The 20139-nt window shown below is 42.4% G+C and overlaps 1 protein-coding gene across 2 annotated transcripts; it reads left to right on the plus strand.

The window, feature by feature from the left end:
- The first annotated feature begins 574 nt into the window (after window positions 1–574).
- On the plus strand, window positions 575–19899 carry sh2b2 (SH2B adaptor protein 2). Of its 2 annotated transcripts, none has more exons than XM_079560590.1 (9): window positions 575–787; window positions 6789–7751; window positions 11680–11781; window positions 11861–11952; window positions 12254–12354; window positions 13118–13279; window positions 13565–13767; window positions 14615–14789; window positions 17965–19899. In XM_079560590.1, the coding sequence occupies exons 2-9, from the start codon at window positions 6819–6821 to the stop codon at window positions 18279–18281; spliced, it is 2085 nt and encodes a 694-aa protein (XP_079416716.1). In that variant the 5' UTR covers window positions 575–787; window positions 6789–6818; the 3' UTR covers window positions 18282–19899. The 2 variants fall into 2 exon arrangements, with proteins under 2 accessions (XP_079416716.1, XP_079416717.1); XM_079560591.1 differs by having other exon boundaries at window positions 14615–14798; window positions 17965–18105.
- The last annotated feature ends 240 nt before the right edge of the window (window positions 19900–20139 follow it).

The raw sequence follows: 20139 nt of genomic DNA on the forward strand, positions 1-20139 counted from the left end.
TGTGATCTTGCCTTCAAAATAAAAGCTTTCTGATTTATTGAATGGATGCTTTTAAGTATCCATTCAATAAATAAATGCACAAATGACTTCATAAAAATCATTTTGTTTGGCTGTGGCTTTTACCTTTTCTCTTAAATTCTGCTTTGTAGACATTTCTCTCTCTTGAGCCAATTGTTACAGTCTTAATTTGAGTTTGAATGAATAGCTGATAGTTTGTAGGAGGCCTATGGGTCTTTTACAGACATGTATTTTTCGGCTCTGCTGGAAGTTGACATATTGATGGTAAATTACAACAGCGCCCGGTCGTCCGAATATGACCAGTGTTTCTTCTGTCCCTTTGAATTGCCTTTTTTGCATCATCTATATCTTTTGTAAAGGTCCTATCTTAAACAAAAAGCATCTGTGGACACCCCATCTCCTTTGGAAAATTCTGCAGATGATGCTAAAAAACAAAAACAAAAAACAACAAACTCAAAGGCATTTTTAGAATTGTGCACATAAAGCAGTTCAACTTGAGAGATGCTTAATTTTGTAATTAGTACCGGAAGTGCAGTCTCCTCACTGTGTCCAGCTTCTGTGTTGATTGGTCCACAACAGAGAAGAAGCAGCAGCGGTAAAGCAGCAGAAGCAGAGTGGGTCGAGAGGAGAGATGGAGGCAGAGCTGTCCGCCCGCGAGTGCGTCAAAAGCGGATAGGACCCGTGCAGTCGAGCGGTCTCTGGAATAAACCACATCCTCTGAGGAACCGACCAAAACCAGCCATGCTCGTGAAATCCGCGCCGTATTGAGGTGAGATGTCTTGCGCTGCCTGTGTTCTCCTAGTCAGGATCATCTTTGTGTTTATAATACAATGCCCGCCCCTCCACAGCTCAACCTCGCGTTGGTTTTGTTGTTTTGCGTTATGTTGTTCACGCTTTGCGCAACAATGATGCGATGGTGACACGAGCGGCAGCCCGCGGGTGCAGATGAGGAGGAGGCTGCCTTTATGGTCCGCTGTCGACAGAGACCATCCCCGCTGCGATCCTCCTGTCTGCTAGTGCTCGCCTCTTCATCATGACAGGGATCAAGTGCAGTGATAAACGTCCACCGTGTGTGTCTAACCCATTGGTTGCAAACTTGGGTAACGTAGTGCCACAGACACGAGGGGTGGTGGTGCTGGGGAGTTATTTCTTCCCTGAGAATCATTTTAATGGCCTTTGGGGAGCACGGACATGAGTGACAGATACTCGGTTTGGGGCCTCGCCTGAGCTCAGAGACGCGATGTAGCCGCTCGTCTGTGTGGATGATCCAACAATGACACAGGCCGACGCACGCTCCATTCATAGACCAGTGTGCGCAGTCTGGATGTGAGAGCCATTCACTCGGATTTCCATTCATGAAGACCAGCAGCAGCAGCAGCAGCACGCAGCACAACGAGACTCTGTGTTAAATAGGCCCACTCCAGCCCTGTTTAGGCCTAATATTGACTTTTTCTCATATAGCCTCTCTTTATGGCCTGCACCGGACAGTTAAAGTATTTTGATAAGGCTCATTAGAGGTGTTTTCATCTGGGACTCCCTAGATGGTCGGCATTGTGGTCAAAGTCAGGGATCTGCAACCTTTTCCATTCAAGAAAAAAGATCTGTAATCAAGTTTATTCAGTATGCTTACTGAGAATATGTTGATTAAGAGCTACCTGGACTAAACCAAGTCTGAACTAGTGTTTATTTCAGTTTAGGCCAGGACTAAAGCTTGCCCAAACTAAAAGGGGACCTTGGACTTCCTCAGACCACGCTTTCACTTCATAGCCATAGAGCTGTAAGGGCAGGGCAAAAGAGGTAATAGATACTTGGTCTAAGACAAAAACTACTGCCACCATGAAAAAGAAACAAAAACAAACATTTGCTTTAGTTTCGGAATCAGTGGAAGAGAATCTCAAAATAGATCTTCTGTTATTACTCATATAAACCCAAACAGTATATGTATAACCCCATAGGTCCTGTTCTTAACCTGATAAACAGTTGATATGATACTGAGCTCTTACTTAAATATTACAAAATCACAAAGGTACTGCAAAAGAATCTATGGCAACCTCCTTGTGAAACCATCCCCACTTGGACAAAATGCAGGGACCTAATGGGAGTCCCGTATTCATGGCAGAAAATGAACGACTGTCACATAAAGGCAACTGTTTGTGGATTCAGAACATTACATGACACACACGATGCAGCAAACAACATGTTCAGACCGAATGATTCGCACAGATTTTAACAACGCAGACCCGATGTGAACCTGAGAAGAGACGCTTAATGGCAAGTGACTACTTTGAAACAGCGTGATTATTATTTATTCATTACCATGCAATAATTTGATCCATCCATCCAGAAGCACCGCCCGTCTATTTCTTCCAGCCGGACTAAGTACCATTAATGCAACTGGCACAGAGTGGAGTCATCTTAATTTTTTACTCAGGAACATTCCACTCAGCAAACTTTCTGATTTAGGAATTATTCAGTAGCCGACTCTAAGGTGGAACTTGGACGTGAGCATGTTTCAACAAAAGCAGCTCAAGCAAATGCAAAATGTAAATCATGTTTTCTGCATTAGATCAGTCCATTACACTGTAAATTACAACTTGAATGGTTTCAACCTAAAAATCCTTCATAAACAACAACATATCCAGTCTCTATGGAGTCTTTTAATGTTTATCTGAAACATGATTCTTTTAGTCTATGCCCCTGAACATGTTTATAATGTGCAAAGTGAATTGAATCTTGGGTTTAAAACATGGATGGCGAATCGAATTGCAATTTCAATCCGGTAAATCAAGACATTTTCTATTATCAAGCAGCCCTAGTGAAGGATGTCTTTCCCCCCCCTCTTTAAATCAGTGAGATGACATACTGTACGTCTTGAGCGCGTCAAGGGCAAACGTGCTGTTTTCTGTCGGCTGCTACGGCTCGGCCCGTGGTCATCTGTGAAATGACTTAGACCTGGTGGTGGGTGAGAGACAGGAAATGGAAGTCAGTGGCGGAATGCACATCTCCCACGCGCTCCATCCTTTATCACTGGCTGCCACATGGTCGCATCAACTCAATGTTTACATTGTCACCACCGCGGAGCGAGGGCACGGGGTGCTGCTCACAGGGTGTGCTAATAAAGGTGTGTCATATTGGTGAGACTCAGCGACACTGATAAACCCTGTGTTTTCCATACTCTCAAGGGTCATTTACACCTGTCGACATTTTAGCATGCACCTTTCCCTTACGTAACCCCTGTACTGTGATAAGCTGATGTACTAACAATGCAATTCTTCGTCAATGACACTAGCACCTTGTAAGGAAGCAAAATTATTTAAAAAAAACTGAGTATGCACAGCCTGTACTGTACTGACTGTGCTGTGCCGTGGAGCGAGGCTAATCTTAGAAAACATGGCGGGGTCCAAACTCCCTGGGGTGGGAATACAGCATCACCAATCATTTACACTGGCCAATGAGAACGGGCCACTCTGCCGTCAAGACGCAAAGTATTGGGGACACTGAGTAAACTGCACTGAACGCGGCGTCTACGCTCCAGCTCTATCTGTCGCATTTGTAGAACTCCTGGATTTTTCTTCCCATATTTGCCGTTATATCGCTGTTATGTGCGTGGACAAGTAACAAGTCCGTTAGCCAGACACTACTTTGCCCCCTTGCCGTTTTAAGAATGCGGTGAGGGCGTTGTAGGTGGTGGCGCAGACTGGCAGTTTGGCCGGCCGTAACTCACCACTACAAATTATGAAAAGAGAATGAATATTTAGTACAGTGTGTAGGTTTTTGAGAATCTTGTCAAGCTTGTAAAGTGCAATACAGATGGAAGCCATTATTATAGACCCTGTACCTTTGTGTTTGCAAAAAGAAATACTGCCATAGTAACGAAAACAACAACAACAACAACAACAACAACAACAACAACAACAAGCCTGTTTTAGCCATGTGTTTTGTTGTCTGTTATGAGGGATATTTAAAGGTGCATTATGCAACTTTTATGTGGAAAAAAAAAGGTTGATATTTGTGCGTATTTGACCTTATAGTGACTCCGTGACAGTATGGGTGGTCAGCATGACACCTTTACTTCTCATCACAGTGGTCTCTACAACGCACAAGGATCAATTGTTTGGACGGTTTTCACTGCTGACGGACCCTCTCACCAGAAAACCTACTAAACAATTGATCCTGGAGAGTTGTAGAAACCGCCTTTATCGAATGTAAAGGTGTCATCCTGACCACTCATACAGTCACTACAAGGGTCACTACAAGGTCAAATACGCACAAATATCAACTTTTTTTCCGTTTTCAAAAAGTCCTTTAAGATCCAGTGAACATTTTTACCAGGGTTGATCATGTACGTTGCATCCTGGAAACATAACAAACATTGCCCATGTTTCGTCGATAGTTTGTTTTTCTGCATTATATTTATTACGTTATATTTATTCATTAATTTATTTTCACAAACATATTTACGTACTTACAATCATTGATGAACAGGTGTATTTAAAACAAGCCAGATTCTTTGCTACTAATTCAACAGAAATTCGTTCTAAAAGTTAGAATTAATGATCACACGACATGGTTCGCGTAGGGTGTCAAAGTGGGACACCTTAACTCGACTCCATACAAAGTATTACAAACTTGTAAACACAGCAAAACCATTTTATTTTCTCAATTAATTTTGCATATGTTCCTGGTATGATGCAGGCTGTATACTCTTACACTTAAAATGAATTGGCCAGACACAGTCCCGGGCCCGGCTCAGGCTCACTCTCGGGTGTATGATGTGTTTTGCAGCCTACAGTAACATCTCCCTCCTCCGCTTTCCCAGTTTAATGTTACTATCAGGACTCCCGGCCATCTGACAGAGACATCAACCATGCGCCCCGGGTCCTGTGCTGAGGAGGGCTGAAGGTTTAGGTCTCCATGATACAGAAAGGGACGGCCTCTGTGCAAGCTTGAGCGGAGTTTTATCATAAAAGTAGGTTTGCACAATGTGTTGCTAAATGATCTTTATCGCAATATTTAGTATATCGTCTTCCATCTGATTACAACACAGGCCAAAACAAATCTGCAAAATAACTTGAAAAGTGTCATCATTTTCCTAATCAATTGTAGCCTTTTTCTCCCCCTCATATCATGCAGTTCTTAGATAATTTGAACATTTTTGCTGGACAACTTTAGCCTAGTCACATAGGAATACATCTAAGTGAATGGATACTTCCAGCTACACCAGATACTGTAGGACTGGAAGCAAACAAAAGGCAAAGGCTTGTGATTCCTGAAGAGCATAGGTCTGTGGGGAGGCAGTACATTGTGCATGGTCTCTTTATTCTGATTGTTTTAGCAGCTGGTCCAAAGGAGTAAAAACATCCCTCGGCTTCATTTACACACACCTACACAGCTCCCCCCTCCTCTTCTTGTCTATGCCTTTTTGCTTCATTCATCTTTTTTTGTTCTTTCCTTCGCCCTATCCCTGTTCCGGCACTTTGCAGCATGTACAGTAGAGTGAGTGTGCTGAGCTCCAGAAAAGCCTAATGCTGTCCACTTCCTCCAGTGTCCGTGGCTTAAATTTCATGCTGACTCGGGGCTTGCGCCGTGTCTCTTGTGTGTTCGCTCAGTGTGGTATCTGTGAAAAAGACACATCCTCATCTTGGGAGGAAGGGTCACATTTGGAGAAATGGACCTAATGTGTGGTGATCTTTTTTGCTGAATAAGTGGAATGTTTGCAGGTGGCTGGTTTCTGAATTTGAATAGTTATTGACATATAGACAAACACACACTTTCAAGAGCTTGACTATTAATGGCAAATCAAATCGCAGTTTTAATGGTCCCATTTACAATAGGTCATAGATCAAAACCTGCTAACCCTGTAGTTTAAACCTCTATAACCACGTTCTGATGTACATGTACTTGTTTAGCGGTTCATATTTCAGTTTTCTCTGAGATGCTAAAACCTGCACTGTGTGAACTAATTATTGCTTCTGAAACATAAACTGCAAATGTACTCTGTCCACTATACATGTGACCTAACAAAAGGACACATTTTTAAGATGGACTAAACCATTTAACTAATGGTTTAGTCCATCTAAACACTATACCTGATCAAATCGTCAATGTATGACACCTAGTAAGCTTTGTGTGCAGAACAGAAAATACTAAAAGAAAATGCCCTGATTTTTATTTGCAATAGAATAAGTACCGTATAATAGTGTAAGTACAAAAATACATTTTTGTTGTTTTGTTTTGTTATTTTTGTACGTCTATGAAAAGTGATCCCTAAACAACTTGACGGATAATTTATCTGAATTTAAAAACATGAAAAGAATATTTTTATACTCATGTGCCAGACTGATGGTTTGAATGTGACAGTGCTGCTGCGTGTTGGAGGACTTCCAGAGTCCAGTATCATGTGTTTCACATGCATGAGTAACTTCACAGAGAGGATTGTGCCTGTTCCCATTCTTTGATACGGTTTCTGAGGCAAACAAGACTCAAAGCTTCCTCAGATGTGGCTAATTTTGTTTCAGCAAGTTTGACAACCCAGATTTTGATTTACACAATGGACATACAGTACTATAAAAAGATTTAATAATTAGATACAGAAACAAATCTGCTCATTTCATTTTTCTCATGCAGAGAAAACAGCCTCAAAGCATGATCAGTTCAAGTTTAACAAGCATCTAAGGGGTTTGTCGAAATCCATCATTCAGTAATAAACTTTACTTCAGCACATTTTTACTCTTTACCCGCTAACTGTTCTTTTCTTTTTCTTTATGCAGCCTCTCCTGGTGGGTTGGCATGGCCCAGTGATGAACGGAGCAGTGGTGCCTGGTAGCCCGGAGCTCTCCTCCTCATGCCCACTGCCCGACTGGCGAGAGTTCTGTGAGGTCCATGCACGTGCCTCTGCTGCAGATTTCGCCGACAAGTTCCAGAGGTTTCTGTCTGAGAATCCATGTTACGACTCGCCCGGCGCTGATGCCAGCTTCTCACAGCACTTTGCCCAACATTTCCTCGAGTGTTTCTCCACGTCTTTGACCCAAGTCCGAGAAAACCAAACGTCTTCTCCGGGAGAGGACGGATCCATCACTGCAGCCAAATACAGCATTGTTCCCTTCCTGGGGATCCAGGGCTGTCCTCTGTCCTACGGCCAGGACCTCTATCAGAGGCGTAAGGACGCTGGGGCCTCCAGTGAGTCTCTGGACAGTATGGACAGTGGGGGTGCAGGGTTGGATGTAGGGGGAAACACCAACTCTCGAGGGTCCCAAATGACCCATAAAGTGTCCGCTTTGGGACAGTCCCGCAGTTCTGAAGATGTGTCGATCAGTCACCCAAAGGCCCGCTTCAAGAAAGGCTTCTCCCTGAGGAACATGAGTCTGTGCGTGGTGGACGGGGTCAAAGAGATGTGGCACAGACGGGCCTCTCCAGAACCGGACGCTCCCTCCGGAACCAGGAAGTCCAATGGGACTGGAGGGACGGGAGGGGCAGCGGGGTTGGCTGGAGCAGCAACTGAAGCCACAGGGGGCGAGAAATGGTCCCAGAAGTTACGTCTTCCTCGGGGCTCTCAGGGGCACAAAGCGGAGCTGCTGGAGATTCAGAGAGAGGGTGCGCTCAGATATATGGTGGCCGATGACACAAACTGTGTGGGCGCTGCACAGTGGCAGAAGTGTCGCCTGCTGCTCAGGAAGACCAAACGAGACGAGGGAGGAGAGAAGTTTCTGCTGGAGTTCTATGTCCCACCTAAGGTATACTGTCCTATCCTGTTTTGGTTAGTTCATAATGCAATATAAACTGCATTCTCTTTAATTAAAGCTGTGTATTTATTTAGATTTAGATAAATGTATCCAAATACTGTACATGAACTTCTGTGGGCATTCCCAACCTACTGCATGGCTGTGCATGGCTGAGTGTGACAACTCCACCTCGGTGACCCCATGTGCCCCGCTCTGGAGCGCTCCACACTTGTCTGGATGAGGTTTCCAGATCAGTGCCCTGACCTTAAGGAGGCCATGAGGCTGTTCAGCTGAGTGTGTGTAAATCTGCCACCGCGCTTTGATCGTGGCTGGTGGGAATGTGTGGATGAGGCTGAGGGAGAGGACCACAGACAGGTGGGGTGCAGGCAGTGGAGGGAGGGGGGCACAGGAAGTCAATGCAGCAGAACAGAGAGGGGAAGCTTTTACATTGATTTCTGTTAAAGTGAATGGATCACAGTTTCCCATGCACAAAAAATAACAATCGATTAGTTCCTCTTTGACAAACTGGCCACAACAACAAATTCACTGTAAGATAGTTTACAGAGACAGTTCAGAGAGGGAATCAAATTAAATACTATTGTTTTAAAGGCTTTTGGAGTGTGAGACATTACTGAGGAGATTATGCAAGCAACAACTGTGCATAAACAATACTTGATTCTTGATAAAAGGTTGTTTTTTTGTGTTCAACATAATAGTACTGGACCATGGACGAAATTATACTTTTAAACTTAAGAGTTCCTGACCTTCTTTGGAACTATCTTTACCAAGTTCACTTATATAGCGCTTTCCCTTGCACTTTTTTGTGTGCTGTGCCTTGTGAGAGGTCTAAGCACAAAAGACACAATTCACAATAAATTTCCCTTCCTCACAGAATATTCTTAAAATCCGTCCCAGACATTTGCACAACATGTATTTCCGTCCTCTCGTGAGCTCTCTATCACTAAAACGTTCTTGCGGTAGACGGTCACATTTCAGTCAAAGTTAAAACCAAACTCTGTGTGTTTATAATGACAGCCAAATGTTTGGACACACTTTCCCAAATAATTGTAAGAAGTTGTTGCTTCTGCTAAAAACAATAGTGTTGTGTGTGTATTTTTCATTTGATATGAAGCGTTCTGTTTTGGGTTTTCGTTGTAATCATCTTGTGCGTGATGTTCCTGTGTTGTGGTTTCATATGCGAGGTCACTGCTGTTATGCCTTATTTAAATCACACTTACACTCACACGTGGGTCTGGTTAAGGCGGGACAGAAGTCTGGATAGATAAACTAACGCAGAAATGATGACTCTTTGCCGACCGGCTTTGCCTTGATCCCCATCAGAGACCGAGGCGTCCCACTGCAGCGCTAACGCTAACTGTCTGCATTATGACACAGCAGCAGTGGCCTCTCAGCAAACTGCAGCTGCTGCAGCTGCGGCGCTCATATGAGGCTCATGGTGACACAGCATCTTATCATGAGCTGTCGTCCCGCATTCAGCTGCAAACTACTGACGCCAGGGCCAAGGCTAAGACGAATGGAGTAACGTAAAAGGTCGAAGCATGTATTTGGTTTGACTGCGTGATATCAAAAAAGGTGTGATATTTGATAACTTCTTGAATAGTGCAATACTGATACTTAATACTTAATAATCTCCACCTGAGCCAGTTTGACTTTACCAAAAACTAAAAGCTTCATGAAAAAAAATGACGAGGAGGAAATAGGGCGACAAAGAATAAAAGAAAAGTGACAAAAGTGTGTGACAAAAACGCCACAAAAACGCAATGTTAAATATCAGTGTAAAGAGTTTTGTAGGTCTTAGCTTTCAAATTACGCTTTACTCCGGCCTACAGGCTGTGACCTTTCAGATTTGGGTAAAGCTAAACTAGAGAAAACACACATGGTTAAGTAGGGGTTTAAGAGGTGTTGTGACAATTTTAGTCAGAGTTACTATAACGTAAAGCCAGCCACAGTGTGGCCAATACACAAGACCAGGCTCCTCTCGTCTGATGACATGCTGACAGACAGATCCTTTATCACGCCTAAAGACACAATAGGCCCAAACGGCCTGGCCCTTAAACAAAAGGCCTTTCCTGATTGCATTAACATCCCAAGTGTCTGTCTCCCTATGTATTTGCATTTGACGCCAGTGATCTGCATATACATCTTGACCCCTGTCATGCTGTTCTGCCTTTGGTGTGCTTTGGTGATGCCAAAGCTGACTTGGGCAGAACTCTGATGCACAGCTTTTCTTTAAGATTGGGTAAGAAAATCCACAACAGAGGTTAAATTAAATTATTAAAATTAATTAATTAAAATATGGCAAATTATGTCTTAAAGGTGCATTATGCAACTTTTTATGTGGAAAATAAAGTTGATATTTGTGCGTATTTTACCATGTAGTGACCCAGTGGCCATATAACTGGTCAGCATGGCGCCTTTACTTTTCATCACAGTGGTCTCTAGGAGCTTTAAACTGCATTTGAGAGATTGGACTAATTTTTCACCACAACCTGGTTAATACTATTATACACAAGATTTTGCTAAAAGAAAGAAATGTTTTTTCACAATTCTTTTGATCCATGACATACAAAGCGGTGGGATTTCCATAACTGTTGCCATGCGACCATACTGTACATAAGGGCCTTGAGCAAGTCCCAGTTCTTTTCTAGGAACATGGGACTCTCCCTCTTCCTATGTTTTCTTCACCTTTTCTGTGTAAAACTGCCAGGTGTAAAACTGTGACTAATACTTTTATTAGATTAATTAATTATGAGAAGAATGTGAAAACCTCTTTAAGTATATTAAGAAGAATACTAGTACTTTTTATCAAATACATAATCCAGAGTTGATTTACTTTGATTACGTCGGCGCACACAAATATCATACAATATTTTACTGTGCACTTGTAATACTGGTGAATTTTTTTCATGGTATTTATAATTCATGATCACACGTCCTGCCTGCTGTTGGACATGTGATCTGGTCAGCTCCAGGAAACGGTCAAACGGTTGAATACAGGAAGTGGTTTTTGACATCTGATCCCAGGAAAGCAGCAGTGGGCGTGGACGGCAGCCAGCAGCAGCAGCACATCGCCATGAGAGCGGCGCTACTCCAGACAGATGAGCTGATAAGCCTGCCCCAGAGCATCCGTCACCCCTGTCTCTGTCTCGCATATACAACAGCCTAAGATCCAGTGGCACTCAGTGGATCTGCTCAGGGCACACGGAGGCCAAGCAGATTTCCATGTTGTAAACACTTGGACGTGACGTTCGTTACATGGATTAAACATTTGTTTTCGTGCAGTACTTCATGTTTACCAGGGCATGGAAGACTGTGGCCTGAGAGGAAATGCACAGCATCAAAATGATAACCAAATGCCATTCTTACAGTTCTGCAACAAGATTACCTCATTTATTATTTTATTTGGCAAAATTGTGACAGCATAAGGGTCATTGTTTTGAATCTGTGTGCTGTTGGCTCAGGAAGGAGGAAGGAGAAGGGATCGTATTTGTGTAGGACTTTTTACATAAAGGGCGACGGTAGCACAGTTGGTAGAGCGAGTCGTCTCAAGATCGGAAGGTCGTGGGTTCGAATCCCAGCTCCTGCAAAACTGTTGTTGTGTCCTTGGGCAAGACATTTCACCCTACTTGCCTCCAGTGTCTGTGTACACTGGTGTATGAATGAGAGTGTGAATGGATGACTGGTTCCTTATTGTAAAGCGCTTTGGGCCTGATAAAGGCAGAAAAGCACTATATAAATTGAGTCCTTTTACCACACCCCTCCATTTATTGCTATGTATTTATGTTGAGTCCATTTTTCTGACTTTTGGGGAAAAAACTACACTTAGACTTAAACAGAGAGGCTAAAAACTGTCTGCAAACCTTCTGAATCCACTCTATTCAGGTCTGTATTTAAATTGAGATCTGCTGTTTTCTTTTAGTCTTCAAAGCCCAAAGTCAGCATCCCACTGACGGCCATTGTGGAAGTGCGGACCACCATGCCGCTGGAGATGCCTGACAAAGACAACACATTCGTACTAAAGGTGAACCCCTCTGTTCTCACTTTGGATTGTTTTTTTTATGTTTGTGCAGTGCCTTTATAGTGTCGGTTGCTTCTTGCAGGTGGAAAACGGGGGCGAGTACATTATGGAAACCATCGACTCGTTGCAGAAAAACTCTTGGGTTGCCGACATTCAGGACTGCATCGACCCGGGGTAAACTCACTGATAAATATTTGCTGTTGGTGGAAGATGGCGTGTTTGGAAGGATGGAAAGAGGGGAGAGGCTAGATGGGAAGGAGGTCTAACACACACAGTCATTAATCATTCAATTAGTGGACTTTTTGACAGGTTGCTTTGCACAAACAAACAGCATACGCTCTGGCTGCTGACATTCCTTCTCAGTTTTCTGAGAGATCCTTGGTGAATCTTAGGGACGTAAACGGCTTATTTGTAGAGAGAGTGTTTGACTGTGATATTTGCTTGTGGTTCCTCTGACCGACCTGTTTGTGTACAGGGACAGCGGTGACGACATTGAGCTGGCGTCCTGTCCCCACGGCCAGGCATCCAAGGACTGCTCCATGGTGGCCTCCTGCAGCTGTGAACTCCTGTCTGACGGTGAGGCTCTCGTTGCCAGAGAGTAAACACTCAAAGAGGAGAAAAAAAGCTGCAAAAAATATTTCTGAATCAACGTGAAATGAGTGAAGAAAACATATTTTTAAAGCAGTAGTTCTCAGCTTGGAGCGGTCCTCGCCAAAAAGTGACAGGTTTTAAATGTTTTGATAACTAGCCCTATGATCAATGTTTAAATAGGCACAACTATGTAAGGAAATACTGTATTTTGATGTTATATACTGTTACAAGATTTCATAGATTTTCCCCAACACCTGCACCTCCGATATACTGCAATTTTTGGTGTGCGTTGCTTCTCTTTCTCACATATACTGTGACAAGGCCTAACTGCTAATTATTATTATTTTAGTTAGTTGATATTTATTTCTGTTTCTAGCTTAGTAACGTTCATTGTATCTACTTGTGTTACTAGCATGACTTTCAAGGTTAATTTAGTCAGACACTAGGATTATAGATGTTGAATAATTTTACCACATGTGTCCGCCACAATCTGCAAGCTGTTTTGAGGACGGCTCCTTGTGTCTGACTAAAGTTATATTTAAGTTATATTTCTGTTTCTATTTGGGTCCTGGGGTCTTTAACTATATGTCATTGAATATATCCAGATCCCCCAAACCCAATGACCTGTTTTTATTGCAGTATTTTGAGTATTTGCTTTTTACAGCTTCACACACTCTAATTATAATCACTAACAATGGTATATTGATGTATATGATATAATGCTATAGTAAACATTGTGTTTGTTTAGGCATCTATCGTGCTCCAGAAAGGTCTTGTTCAACAGTACCAGATCACTACAGCGCCCCCTCTGTCAGATGCAGGGAACCCCCATTCACGCAGCACCCGTCCCACATGCCTTTAGAGCGGTTCCTCCAGTCCCCAGAGGCACAGAGCTCCCACAATACCACAGGTAAAACCATCAAACTACCACAGACCTAACACATTCAACCAGAGGCGGGCAGAGTGGCTTAAATATTTACCCAAACATGAGAAACTACTATGAAATGATTTTACTCAAGAAGAAGTAGAAAATAGTGACCAAAGTAATTATCAAGTAAGAGTCAGAAAGTACATGGGGAAATGCTACGTGAGTACTAACCACATTAAGAAGTACTCTACTCTTACTTCGAAAAGTAAATGTAACTGCTACTCGCCTCTACACTGAATCTTTTTCGACTAACTGTGCACTGTGCAGGTGGCAGTGAAGGAGCCAAGGAGTCTGAAGGAGATGCCAGTCTGGTGGGGTACCCCTGGTTTCACGGGACACTTTCTCGTGTTCGTGCAGCGCAGCTGGTGCTGGCGGGTGGAGCCAGGAGTCATGGACTTTTCGTGATTCGACAAAGTGAAACCAGACCAGGAGAATATGTTCTCACTTTTAACTTCCAGGGAAAAGCCAAGGTGAGCTGTACACTGAAGACTGTTTTGTCATACATTTGTTATAATTGTTTTTACCCTCACCTTCTCTTTTAAGATTTTTATGGGACGCCAATTGAACTCTAACGTGAAGAACTTCTATGACACTTTCTTAGTAATGAGAGCTTTTCATCTGAAATGACACACCACGCCCAAAATGTCACTAACACTAGTGTTGGTGTCAAGTAGTTAATCTAATAAAAGGTCTTTTTTACACCATATGTAATATAACATTCCAGGGCATCTTGAGGTCTTTGTTCAAAAAAGATTGTTGATATCTACACAATCTTAACTTGCTTAAAATTCCATTCACTATCTATTTATTCAACTCATTATTTCTCTATCAACCGTGAAGACATGATTCTTTTTGCATTCCTGTACTGTAGCTGCTCTATAATAATACATATACATTAGCTGTCCCCTTAAAGGATTTTTAGCCTGTAAGATGTAGGACAGCACAGGGTGAAGGGGGTGAAGAGTTGAGAGAGACACGGTGCTGGGGACCGAGTGCTCCACCGTATGTGCAGCAGCCTTGAAAACTGACTGTGCTTAGCTGCTAACTGTCTGAGACAAAATGCTTCTTGGGGCATGTGGCTGAAGCCCTGAGTGAATGCCAACTTTTGTACCCTTTTGTTTTTGCGTCCCGCTGAGCTGTCACCCGCCTCCTCTTCCTCCAGCGTCAGCCTTGGCTTTCATTCCCACAGAGAGCGGGGGCCTTGAGCAGTTCTGACCTCTCGCTGTCTGCCGTGTTTTGGATTCCTTAACCTTCATAGAAACACAAACAGTTCCTTACCACATTGTCTCATATCGTTTTCTTCTTACCCCTCTCCAGCATTTGCGTTTGTCGGTGAACGATAACGGCCAGTGTCACGTTCACCATTTGTGGTTTCACACGGTGTCGGACATGCTCAGACACTTCCACGCCCACCCCATCCCGCTGGAGTCCGGAGGCTCGGCTGACATCACGCTGCGCTCTTATGTGCAAGTGCAGAGGAGCAACAACACAGGTACGTGAGGTAATGCGCAGCAGTCTATACAACTACATGCAACATACAGTTTACATGTGCCATTCAGTCCCAAAAATCAAATTTAAAAATGTAGAAGTAAAACGTAGTGACTCAATTAATGGCTAAAGCAGTACTAAGTAACTTGTTAATAGTAACAAGTGTTAATGGGATGATTGGGAGTCTTTCATCTCCCCCTGGTGTCTCTGACCAGAAAACCACAATTGCAACTTTGCTGCCAGCGGGTCGGAGGCCCCAATACACATTAATAGAATCACGAAGAAGAAGCTAGCAGGCTAATGGGCAAAGCTAACTGCAGGCTAGCGCCACTCAAACAGCATTTACAGTGAAAAAAATGATCTCCATTGTGTAATTGGATGTACAACAACACTCTCTCCCATTGTCTTTTCTATGAGCTTAGCATTTACTCTCACGGACAATCAATGAGTAAAAAAACACAACATGCTACGACACCTGTGGCGCTTTTGGCCTCTAGGGACATGAGTTACTTTGTACTGATGTAAAGTAATGTATTTGCTGAATGTGCTAAGTTTTAGCATCCAACAGTCGAGACGTAGAATAGTGATATTTCTGATATTATTATGTACATATTATCTCACAGTACTTTTCATTTCTACTTGAGGAATGTAATGTTGAAGTGAGTTATTTATTAATTCTTAAAATCTTCATGTATACAAGGAAATACATTTAAGTTTAATTAACTTTTTTGTATCTTACTTTACAGATTATTCGTTTTTTCCCCCCCAAATTGTTATTGTCACTCTTTGCAAATATTCCAATTTTTAAGTTATTCTATACTTTGTTCATTCACATCAACATAAATCATCTTTTACGCTCAAACAGTAAATTAGTACTGAAGTATTTTTACTTCTACTTAGTAAGAATTTTGTATATAATTTGATTAATCTACCCACCACTGAGTAAGAGTACTGTTATACTAAGTTCAAAATTAGAGCCAATATGAGGTATTTTACAATATCGGCTATTGGCCGATGTCAGCCGATAAAAATGTTGATATCTCCGAAACCGAAAGTGGTAAAAACAAGTTTTTGCATTTGCATTGGAAAGAGTTCAGTCAGAGGTTTAAAATGAGCCCTAGGCTTCAGAGGAGCAGAGAAACATCGCAGTGTAAATCAGTCACAAGTTTGAACACCTATTTCATACATTTGATGTTGTAGACTTTTGTTTATAATTTCGGAACCATACAAGATAGAGACTTGAAATCTACTGCTTTTTGTCTTTCAAACAGACTTCCTCTAAAGGACCCATTAAATATAAATATTCAGCGCCCCCTGCTGTCACAGTTCAACACATTTAGAGTCACACACAGGATTATAAACATGACATTTTCCAAAAATATCAGTGGTGCATATCAGTATCAAAATCCCCAGTAATCGGCATCAGCCTCAAAACAAAAAACATTTTCTCTATTAGATACATTTCTATATTTCTATGATTGAAACCTACTATATCAATACCTGTTTAGCTATTGGCTATTTGAGAGATAATACCAAAACAAAACTTCAAATTAAATTACTTAAAATATCGGCCTATAGATCGACTATCGGCCATGTCAACCCCGTTCATATCGGTATCGTACCCTCGGTCGGGCCATATTCAAAATACTTTTACTCAGGTGTAAATAAGTGCATAGAGTGATAAAACTACTCTTAAGTGAATTATCTTCAAAATACCTCAATAAATGTGTTTGTATTATTATCATCACAGTGGGTGACAGTTCAGCATTAGCATTAGGTAGTGTTAGTAGTTAGTAATCGTGACATGTTGTGGGATTTGTCCGATTCCCACAGTCGTCAAAACAGTAGAGCATTTTATAAGAAGTCGGGGTTCACTGCTGTGCCTCCCTTCCTCCTGAGCACTGCTGGCGTGTAATGAATGCCGTCCTGTACAGGGGAGTGAGGGGGCGATTATGCCACCGCAGTTTAGCATGCAGGCCCGGACTCTGGCCACAACCCACCCACAACCCACCCTGCCTGGTCACAAAGAGCCCTGTGTTCCCCCTGACCGCTGGACCTACACACTTTCACATGCTCACAGAGACTACGCATCTGATTCTGGGCGTGAAGGCGTGTCTTTGCCGTTTGTGTTGTCGCTGTTATCGCCCATTCGGGGAAGCCATAATAAAGGAGTCCTACCCTCACTTAACCATGAATCTCAAACGTCTTTTCTCCCGTAAGACTGGTTGGAGGTCCCTGGTTTAAACTGTAGCAATAATCCAAACCGATCAGTTTTATCACACTAGGATATAACTAACTGTTAACCTCTTAAGCCCCGCCTTAACCGAGTGCATTTTCTCCGGTCCTGCCTTACCCAAATCTAAAAGCCTCTTCATGGGAGAGCTATATGCCAGTGTAATGTCTCATTTGAAAGCTAAGACCAACAGAACTGATGGAAACAGAACTTTTGTTGCCTTGTTGTCGTCACCTTTTTGACTTTGACTTTTTTTTTTCCTTCTAATTATTGACACTTTTTCCATAGTTTTTTTTTTAGCACTATTTTGTGGCTTTTTTGTTGCATTTTTGATACTTTTTCCATTGTTTTTGCCTTTTTTTGTCACATTTTCATCACTCTTTTGCCACTTTTTTGAGACATTTTTGATGATTTTCTTGCGTTTTCATCCTCGTTTCCGGCTCCTTTTTGTCGCTTTTTTTGACGCTTTTTTCAAGAAGGTTTTAGATTTGGGTAATGACAAACTGGAGAAAACTCAGCTCATGTGAGGGTTAAGAGGTTAAGGTTGCTGCAGTTGGTCAGGTCTTGGTTCAGCAACACTATTTGCCCAGAGAATGAGATCAGCTGACGACCTGAACATCCGGAATGACCAGGATTTCTTCTGATGGTCCCCTGATGGAACGGGCATATTCCAACATGACAATGCTAGGATTCATGGGGCTCGCATTGTGAAAGAGTGGTTCAGGGAGCATGAGCCATCAACCTTCTTAAAATACCTTTTTCTTTAACAAGATAGCCGTCATTGACTGAGATCCGAATCTTGAGGCTATTGGCAATATCTAGCCCTGGAGCTTACAGACAATACCCACCAAATACTATTTTACTTTTATTTGAGTTATTTCATTTTAAACATTGTAAAATATGTGCCACCTCTACACAACATTGCTAAGTTGCCATTATTTTCCAGATGTCCCGACAACATCAGCGCCTGTTCCTCCCAGGGAAGCCAGCTGCAGGACAGAGTCGTCTCAATCAGCTGCGCACCTGTCCACTGTCACCACGGGACCGCCCCAGGACACCCCACTGTCTTCAAGCACCTCTTCGTCGCCCACTGCCCACCCCTCTCAGTCCCGCAGCGACCCAGGGACGGGAGGGGGGCTCCGGAGTCGCAGCAACAGCTCCGAGCGCCTCTTGGACGGCTCTAGCGGGGGGTCGGATGACTATCACGATTCAGATGGGACACGAAGGGCCCGAGCGGTGGAGAACCAGTACTCTTTCTACTAAATATCCCATCGGCTGGAGGCTCTCAGTCGGCGCCCCAATTTGGTTTGTTTATTTGCTTGTGTTTATGTCAAGGCATTTCCTGTTTCTCTTATCGCTGGGAGAGGGTCAAAACTCCGGAGGTTGGTCACTACTTAACACACTTACATAACATAGTTGGAGCTTGAAGAAGAAAGAAGGTATCGTAGAAAAAAAAGCTTTAATGTTTTGGATGTAGGAAGCTCCCCGGTTTGGGCCATGTGGCTTTGATTCACTCACTAAACCACTTCCTGTTCGCTCTTCTCGCCCCGTCCCCGAGAGCATGATCCTGTGTCGCCACCCGGATTAAGGATCAAGGACTGGAACAAGCCTCAAGACTGTCCGAGCTCAGAGTATAAATGTTTAGAAAGCTGCTTCAAGTCTTTAGTATCCCTTTGAGGCTTCCCTGCTTTAGGTCTGATGGTGTCCACTCGCATCAGTAGAGCAATTGTTATCATGATAGCGTTAGTTTGACAATGTTTTTCTTAAACGTGTACAGCCTAAAACGTCCCAGTGCCTGTCAATAACCTTTGGACTTGAATGGACTGTTGCCCATGGCGACAGGGAAGCTTCTGTCAGTGAAAACGAACCGCCCATGATCAAAGGCAGGAGATAATTTTATGTAATTTTTACAATCGGTTTCTGCTTAACACACGTCAAACTTGCTGTAAATGGTCTTTCCTCATCTTTTGACGGCTGCAACAGGTGCCACAGGTCCTCGCACTGTGTTGCTTTGGAAAATGGTAGTGTGTACGTGTCTACCTGGGTGTGCTGAGAGCGTGTGGTGATGTATTAGAAATCTGATATTTTTCATTAGTGTGCTGCAATAGTGTTTCTAAAAGTATATTTCCCCTCTGTCTGATGCTGGCCCTGCTCATCTGAAGAAAATCCAATAAAACAAGTGGTTCACAGCAAATCCAGCATCTATCAGAGGGTCAAGGGACCTTTTAAGGTTATTTTAGATGGCAGTATTTTAAACTGTGTACATTCAGTGTACTACAGTAAGTGAAAGGGCACTAAATGGCCATGCTTGGTAGGTACAGTTTCAGTAATTCCACATGCACTGGTTTATTGTAAAATCAAATAATTTCGTAAAAATTGTCCAGTAAATTGTCAATTTGATTAAAAAAACAAAAACAAAAAACACTGAATCTACATCAATTTGATAATTAGCCTCTGTATGAACTGCATATCTATCTACACATCTACACATGATTGCATTGATGTAGCACCTTTTTGTTCCTGCAAGCATGGCCATAAACCCTCAAAGTGAGTTTATATTTTATTTTTTGGAGTTGAAGGAGCTAATGTGCCAATAAATCATATTTTTACAACATATTTATTTCTGCCGTTCTGAATGACATTTTTCCTGTTTAAACTTATTTATGTACAAATTGGTTCTTGTTATGAAGCCTCTCTGTGGACTCTGTGCGTTGCAAAAGCTTGTGTCACATATCAGCGTTTGCTTCGTGTCTCCCTAGGATTTCCTTTCCCTTTCAGGCTGATATTTCCGTTGTCTGACTGAGTTTTGAAGAGTCTGTGCACTTTTGTACAAAGTGATGTACTTGACATACTACTTTATATTTCTGTCAATAAAACGTGAACAAAATGGATCAGAGTGTTGAATATTTATAAATATATATAATTATTATGTTTTTTACATGAATGTTTTTCGGGCTCCAAATTACAGACAATAAAAATCAGGGCACCACACTTTGGAAACTCTGAGCAATGGATTTTAGAGATTGGTCTGATTTTGGTGTGATTTCTTTTGGATCTAGTATTAAACAACAAAAGAGATTATATTCTTAAAGACTTTGGAAAGGAGATTGTAAAAAAGATT

Source organism: Gobius niger, assembly GCF_951799975.1.
Source record: "Gobius niger genome assembly, chromosome: 1".
Taxonomy (NCBI): Eukaryota; Metazoa; Chordata; class Actinopteri; order Gobiiformes; family Gobiidae; genus Gobius; species Gobius niger.

What these genes read in the sequence shown, in the direction of transcription:
- sh2b2 (XM_079560590.1), top strand. Translation starts at nt 6,819, where the DNA reads ATGAACGGAGCAGTGGTGCCTGGTAGCCCGGAGCTCTCCTCCTCATGC. An exon ending in GAGCTCCCACAATACCACAG is followed by an intron (nt 13,280 to 13,564) that starts GTAAAACCATCA and finishes TGCACTGTGCAG; the next exon opens with GTGGCAGTGAAGGAGCCAAG. An exon ending in GCAGAGGAGCAACAACACAG is followed by an intron (nt 14,790 to 17,964) that starts GTACGTGAGGTA and finishes ATTATTTTCCAG; the next exon opens with ATGTCCCGACAACATCAGCG.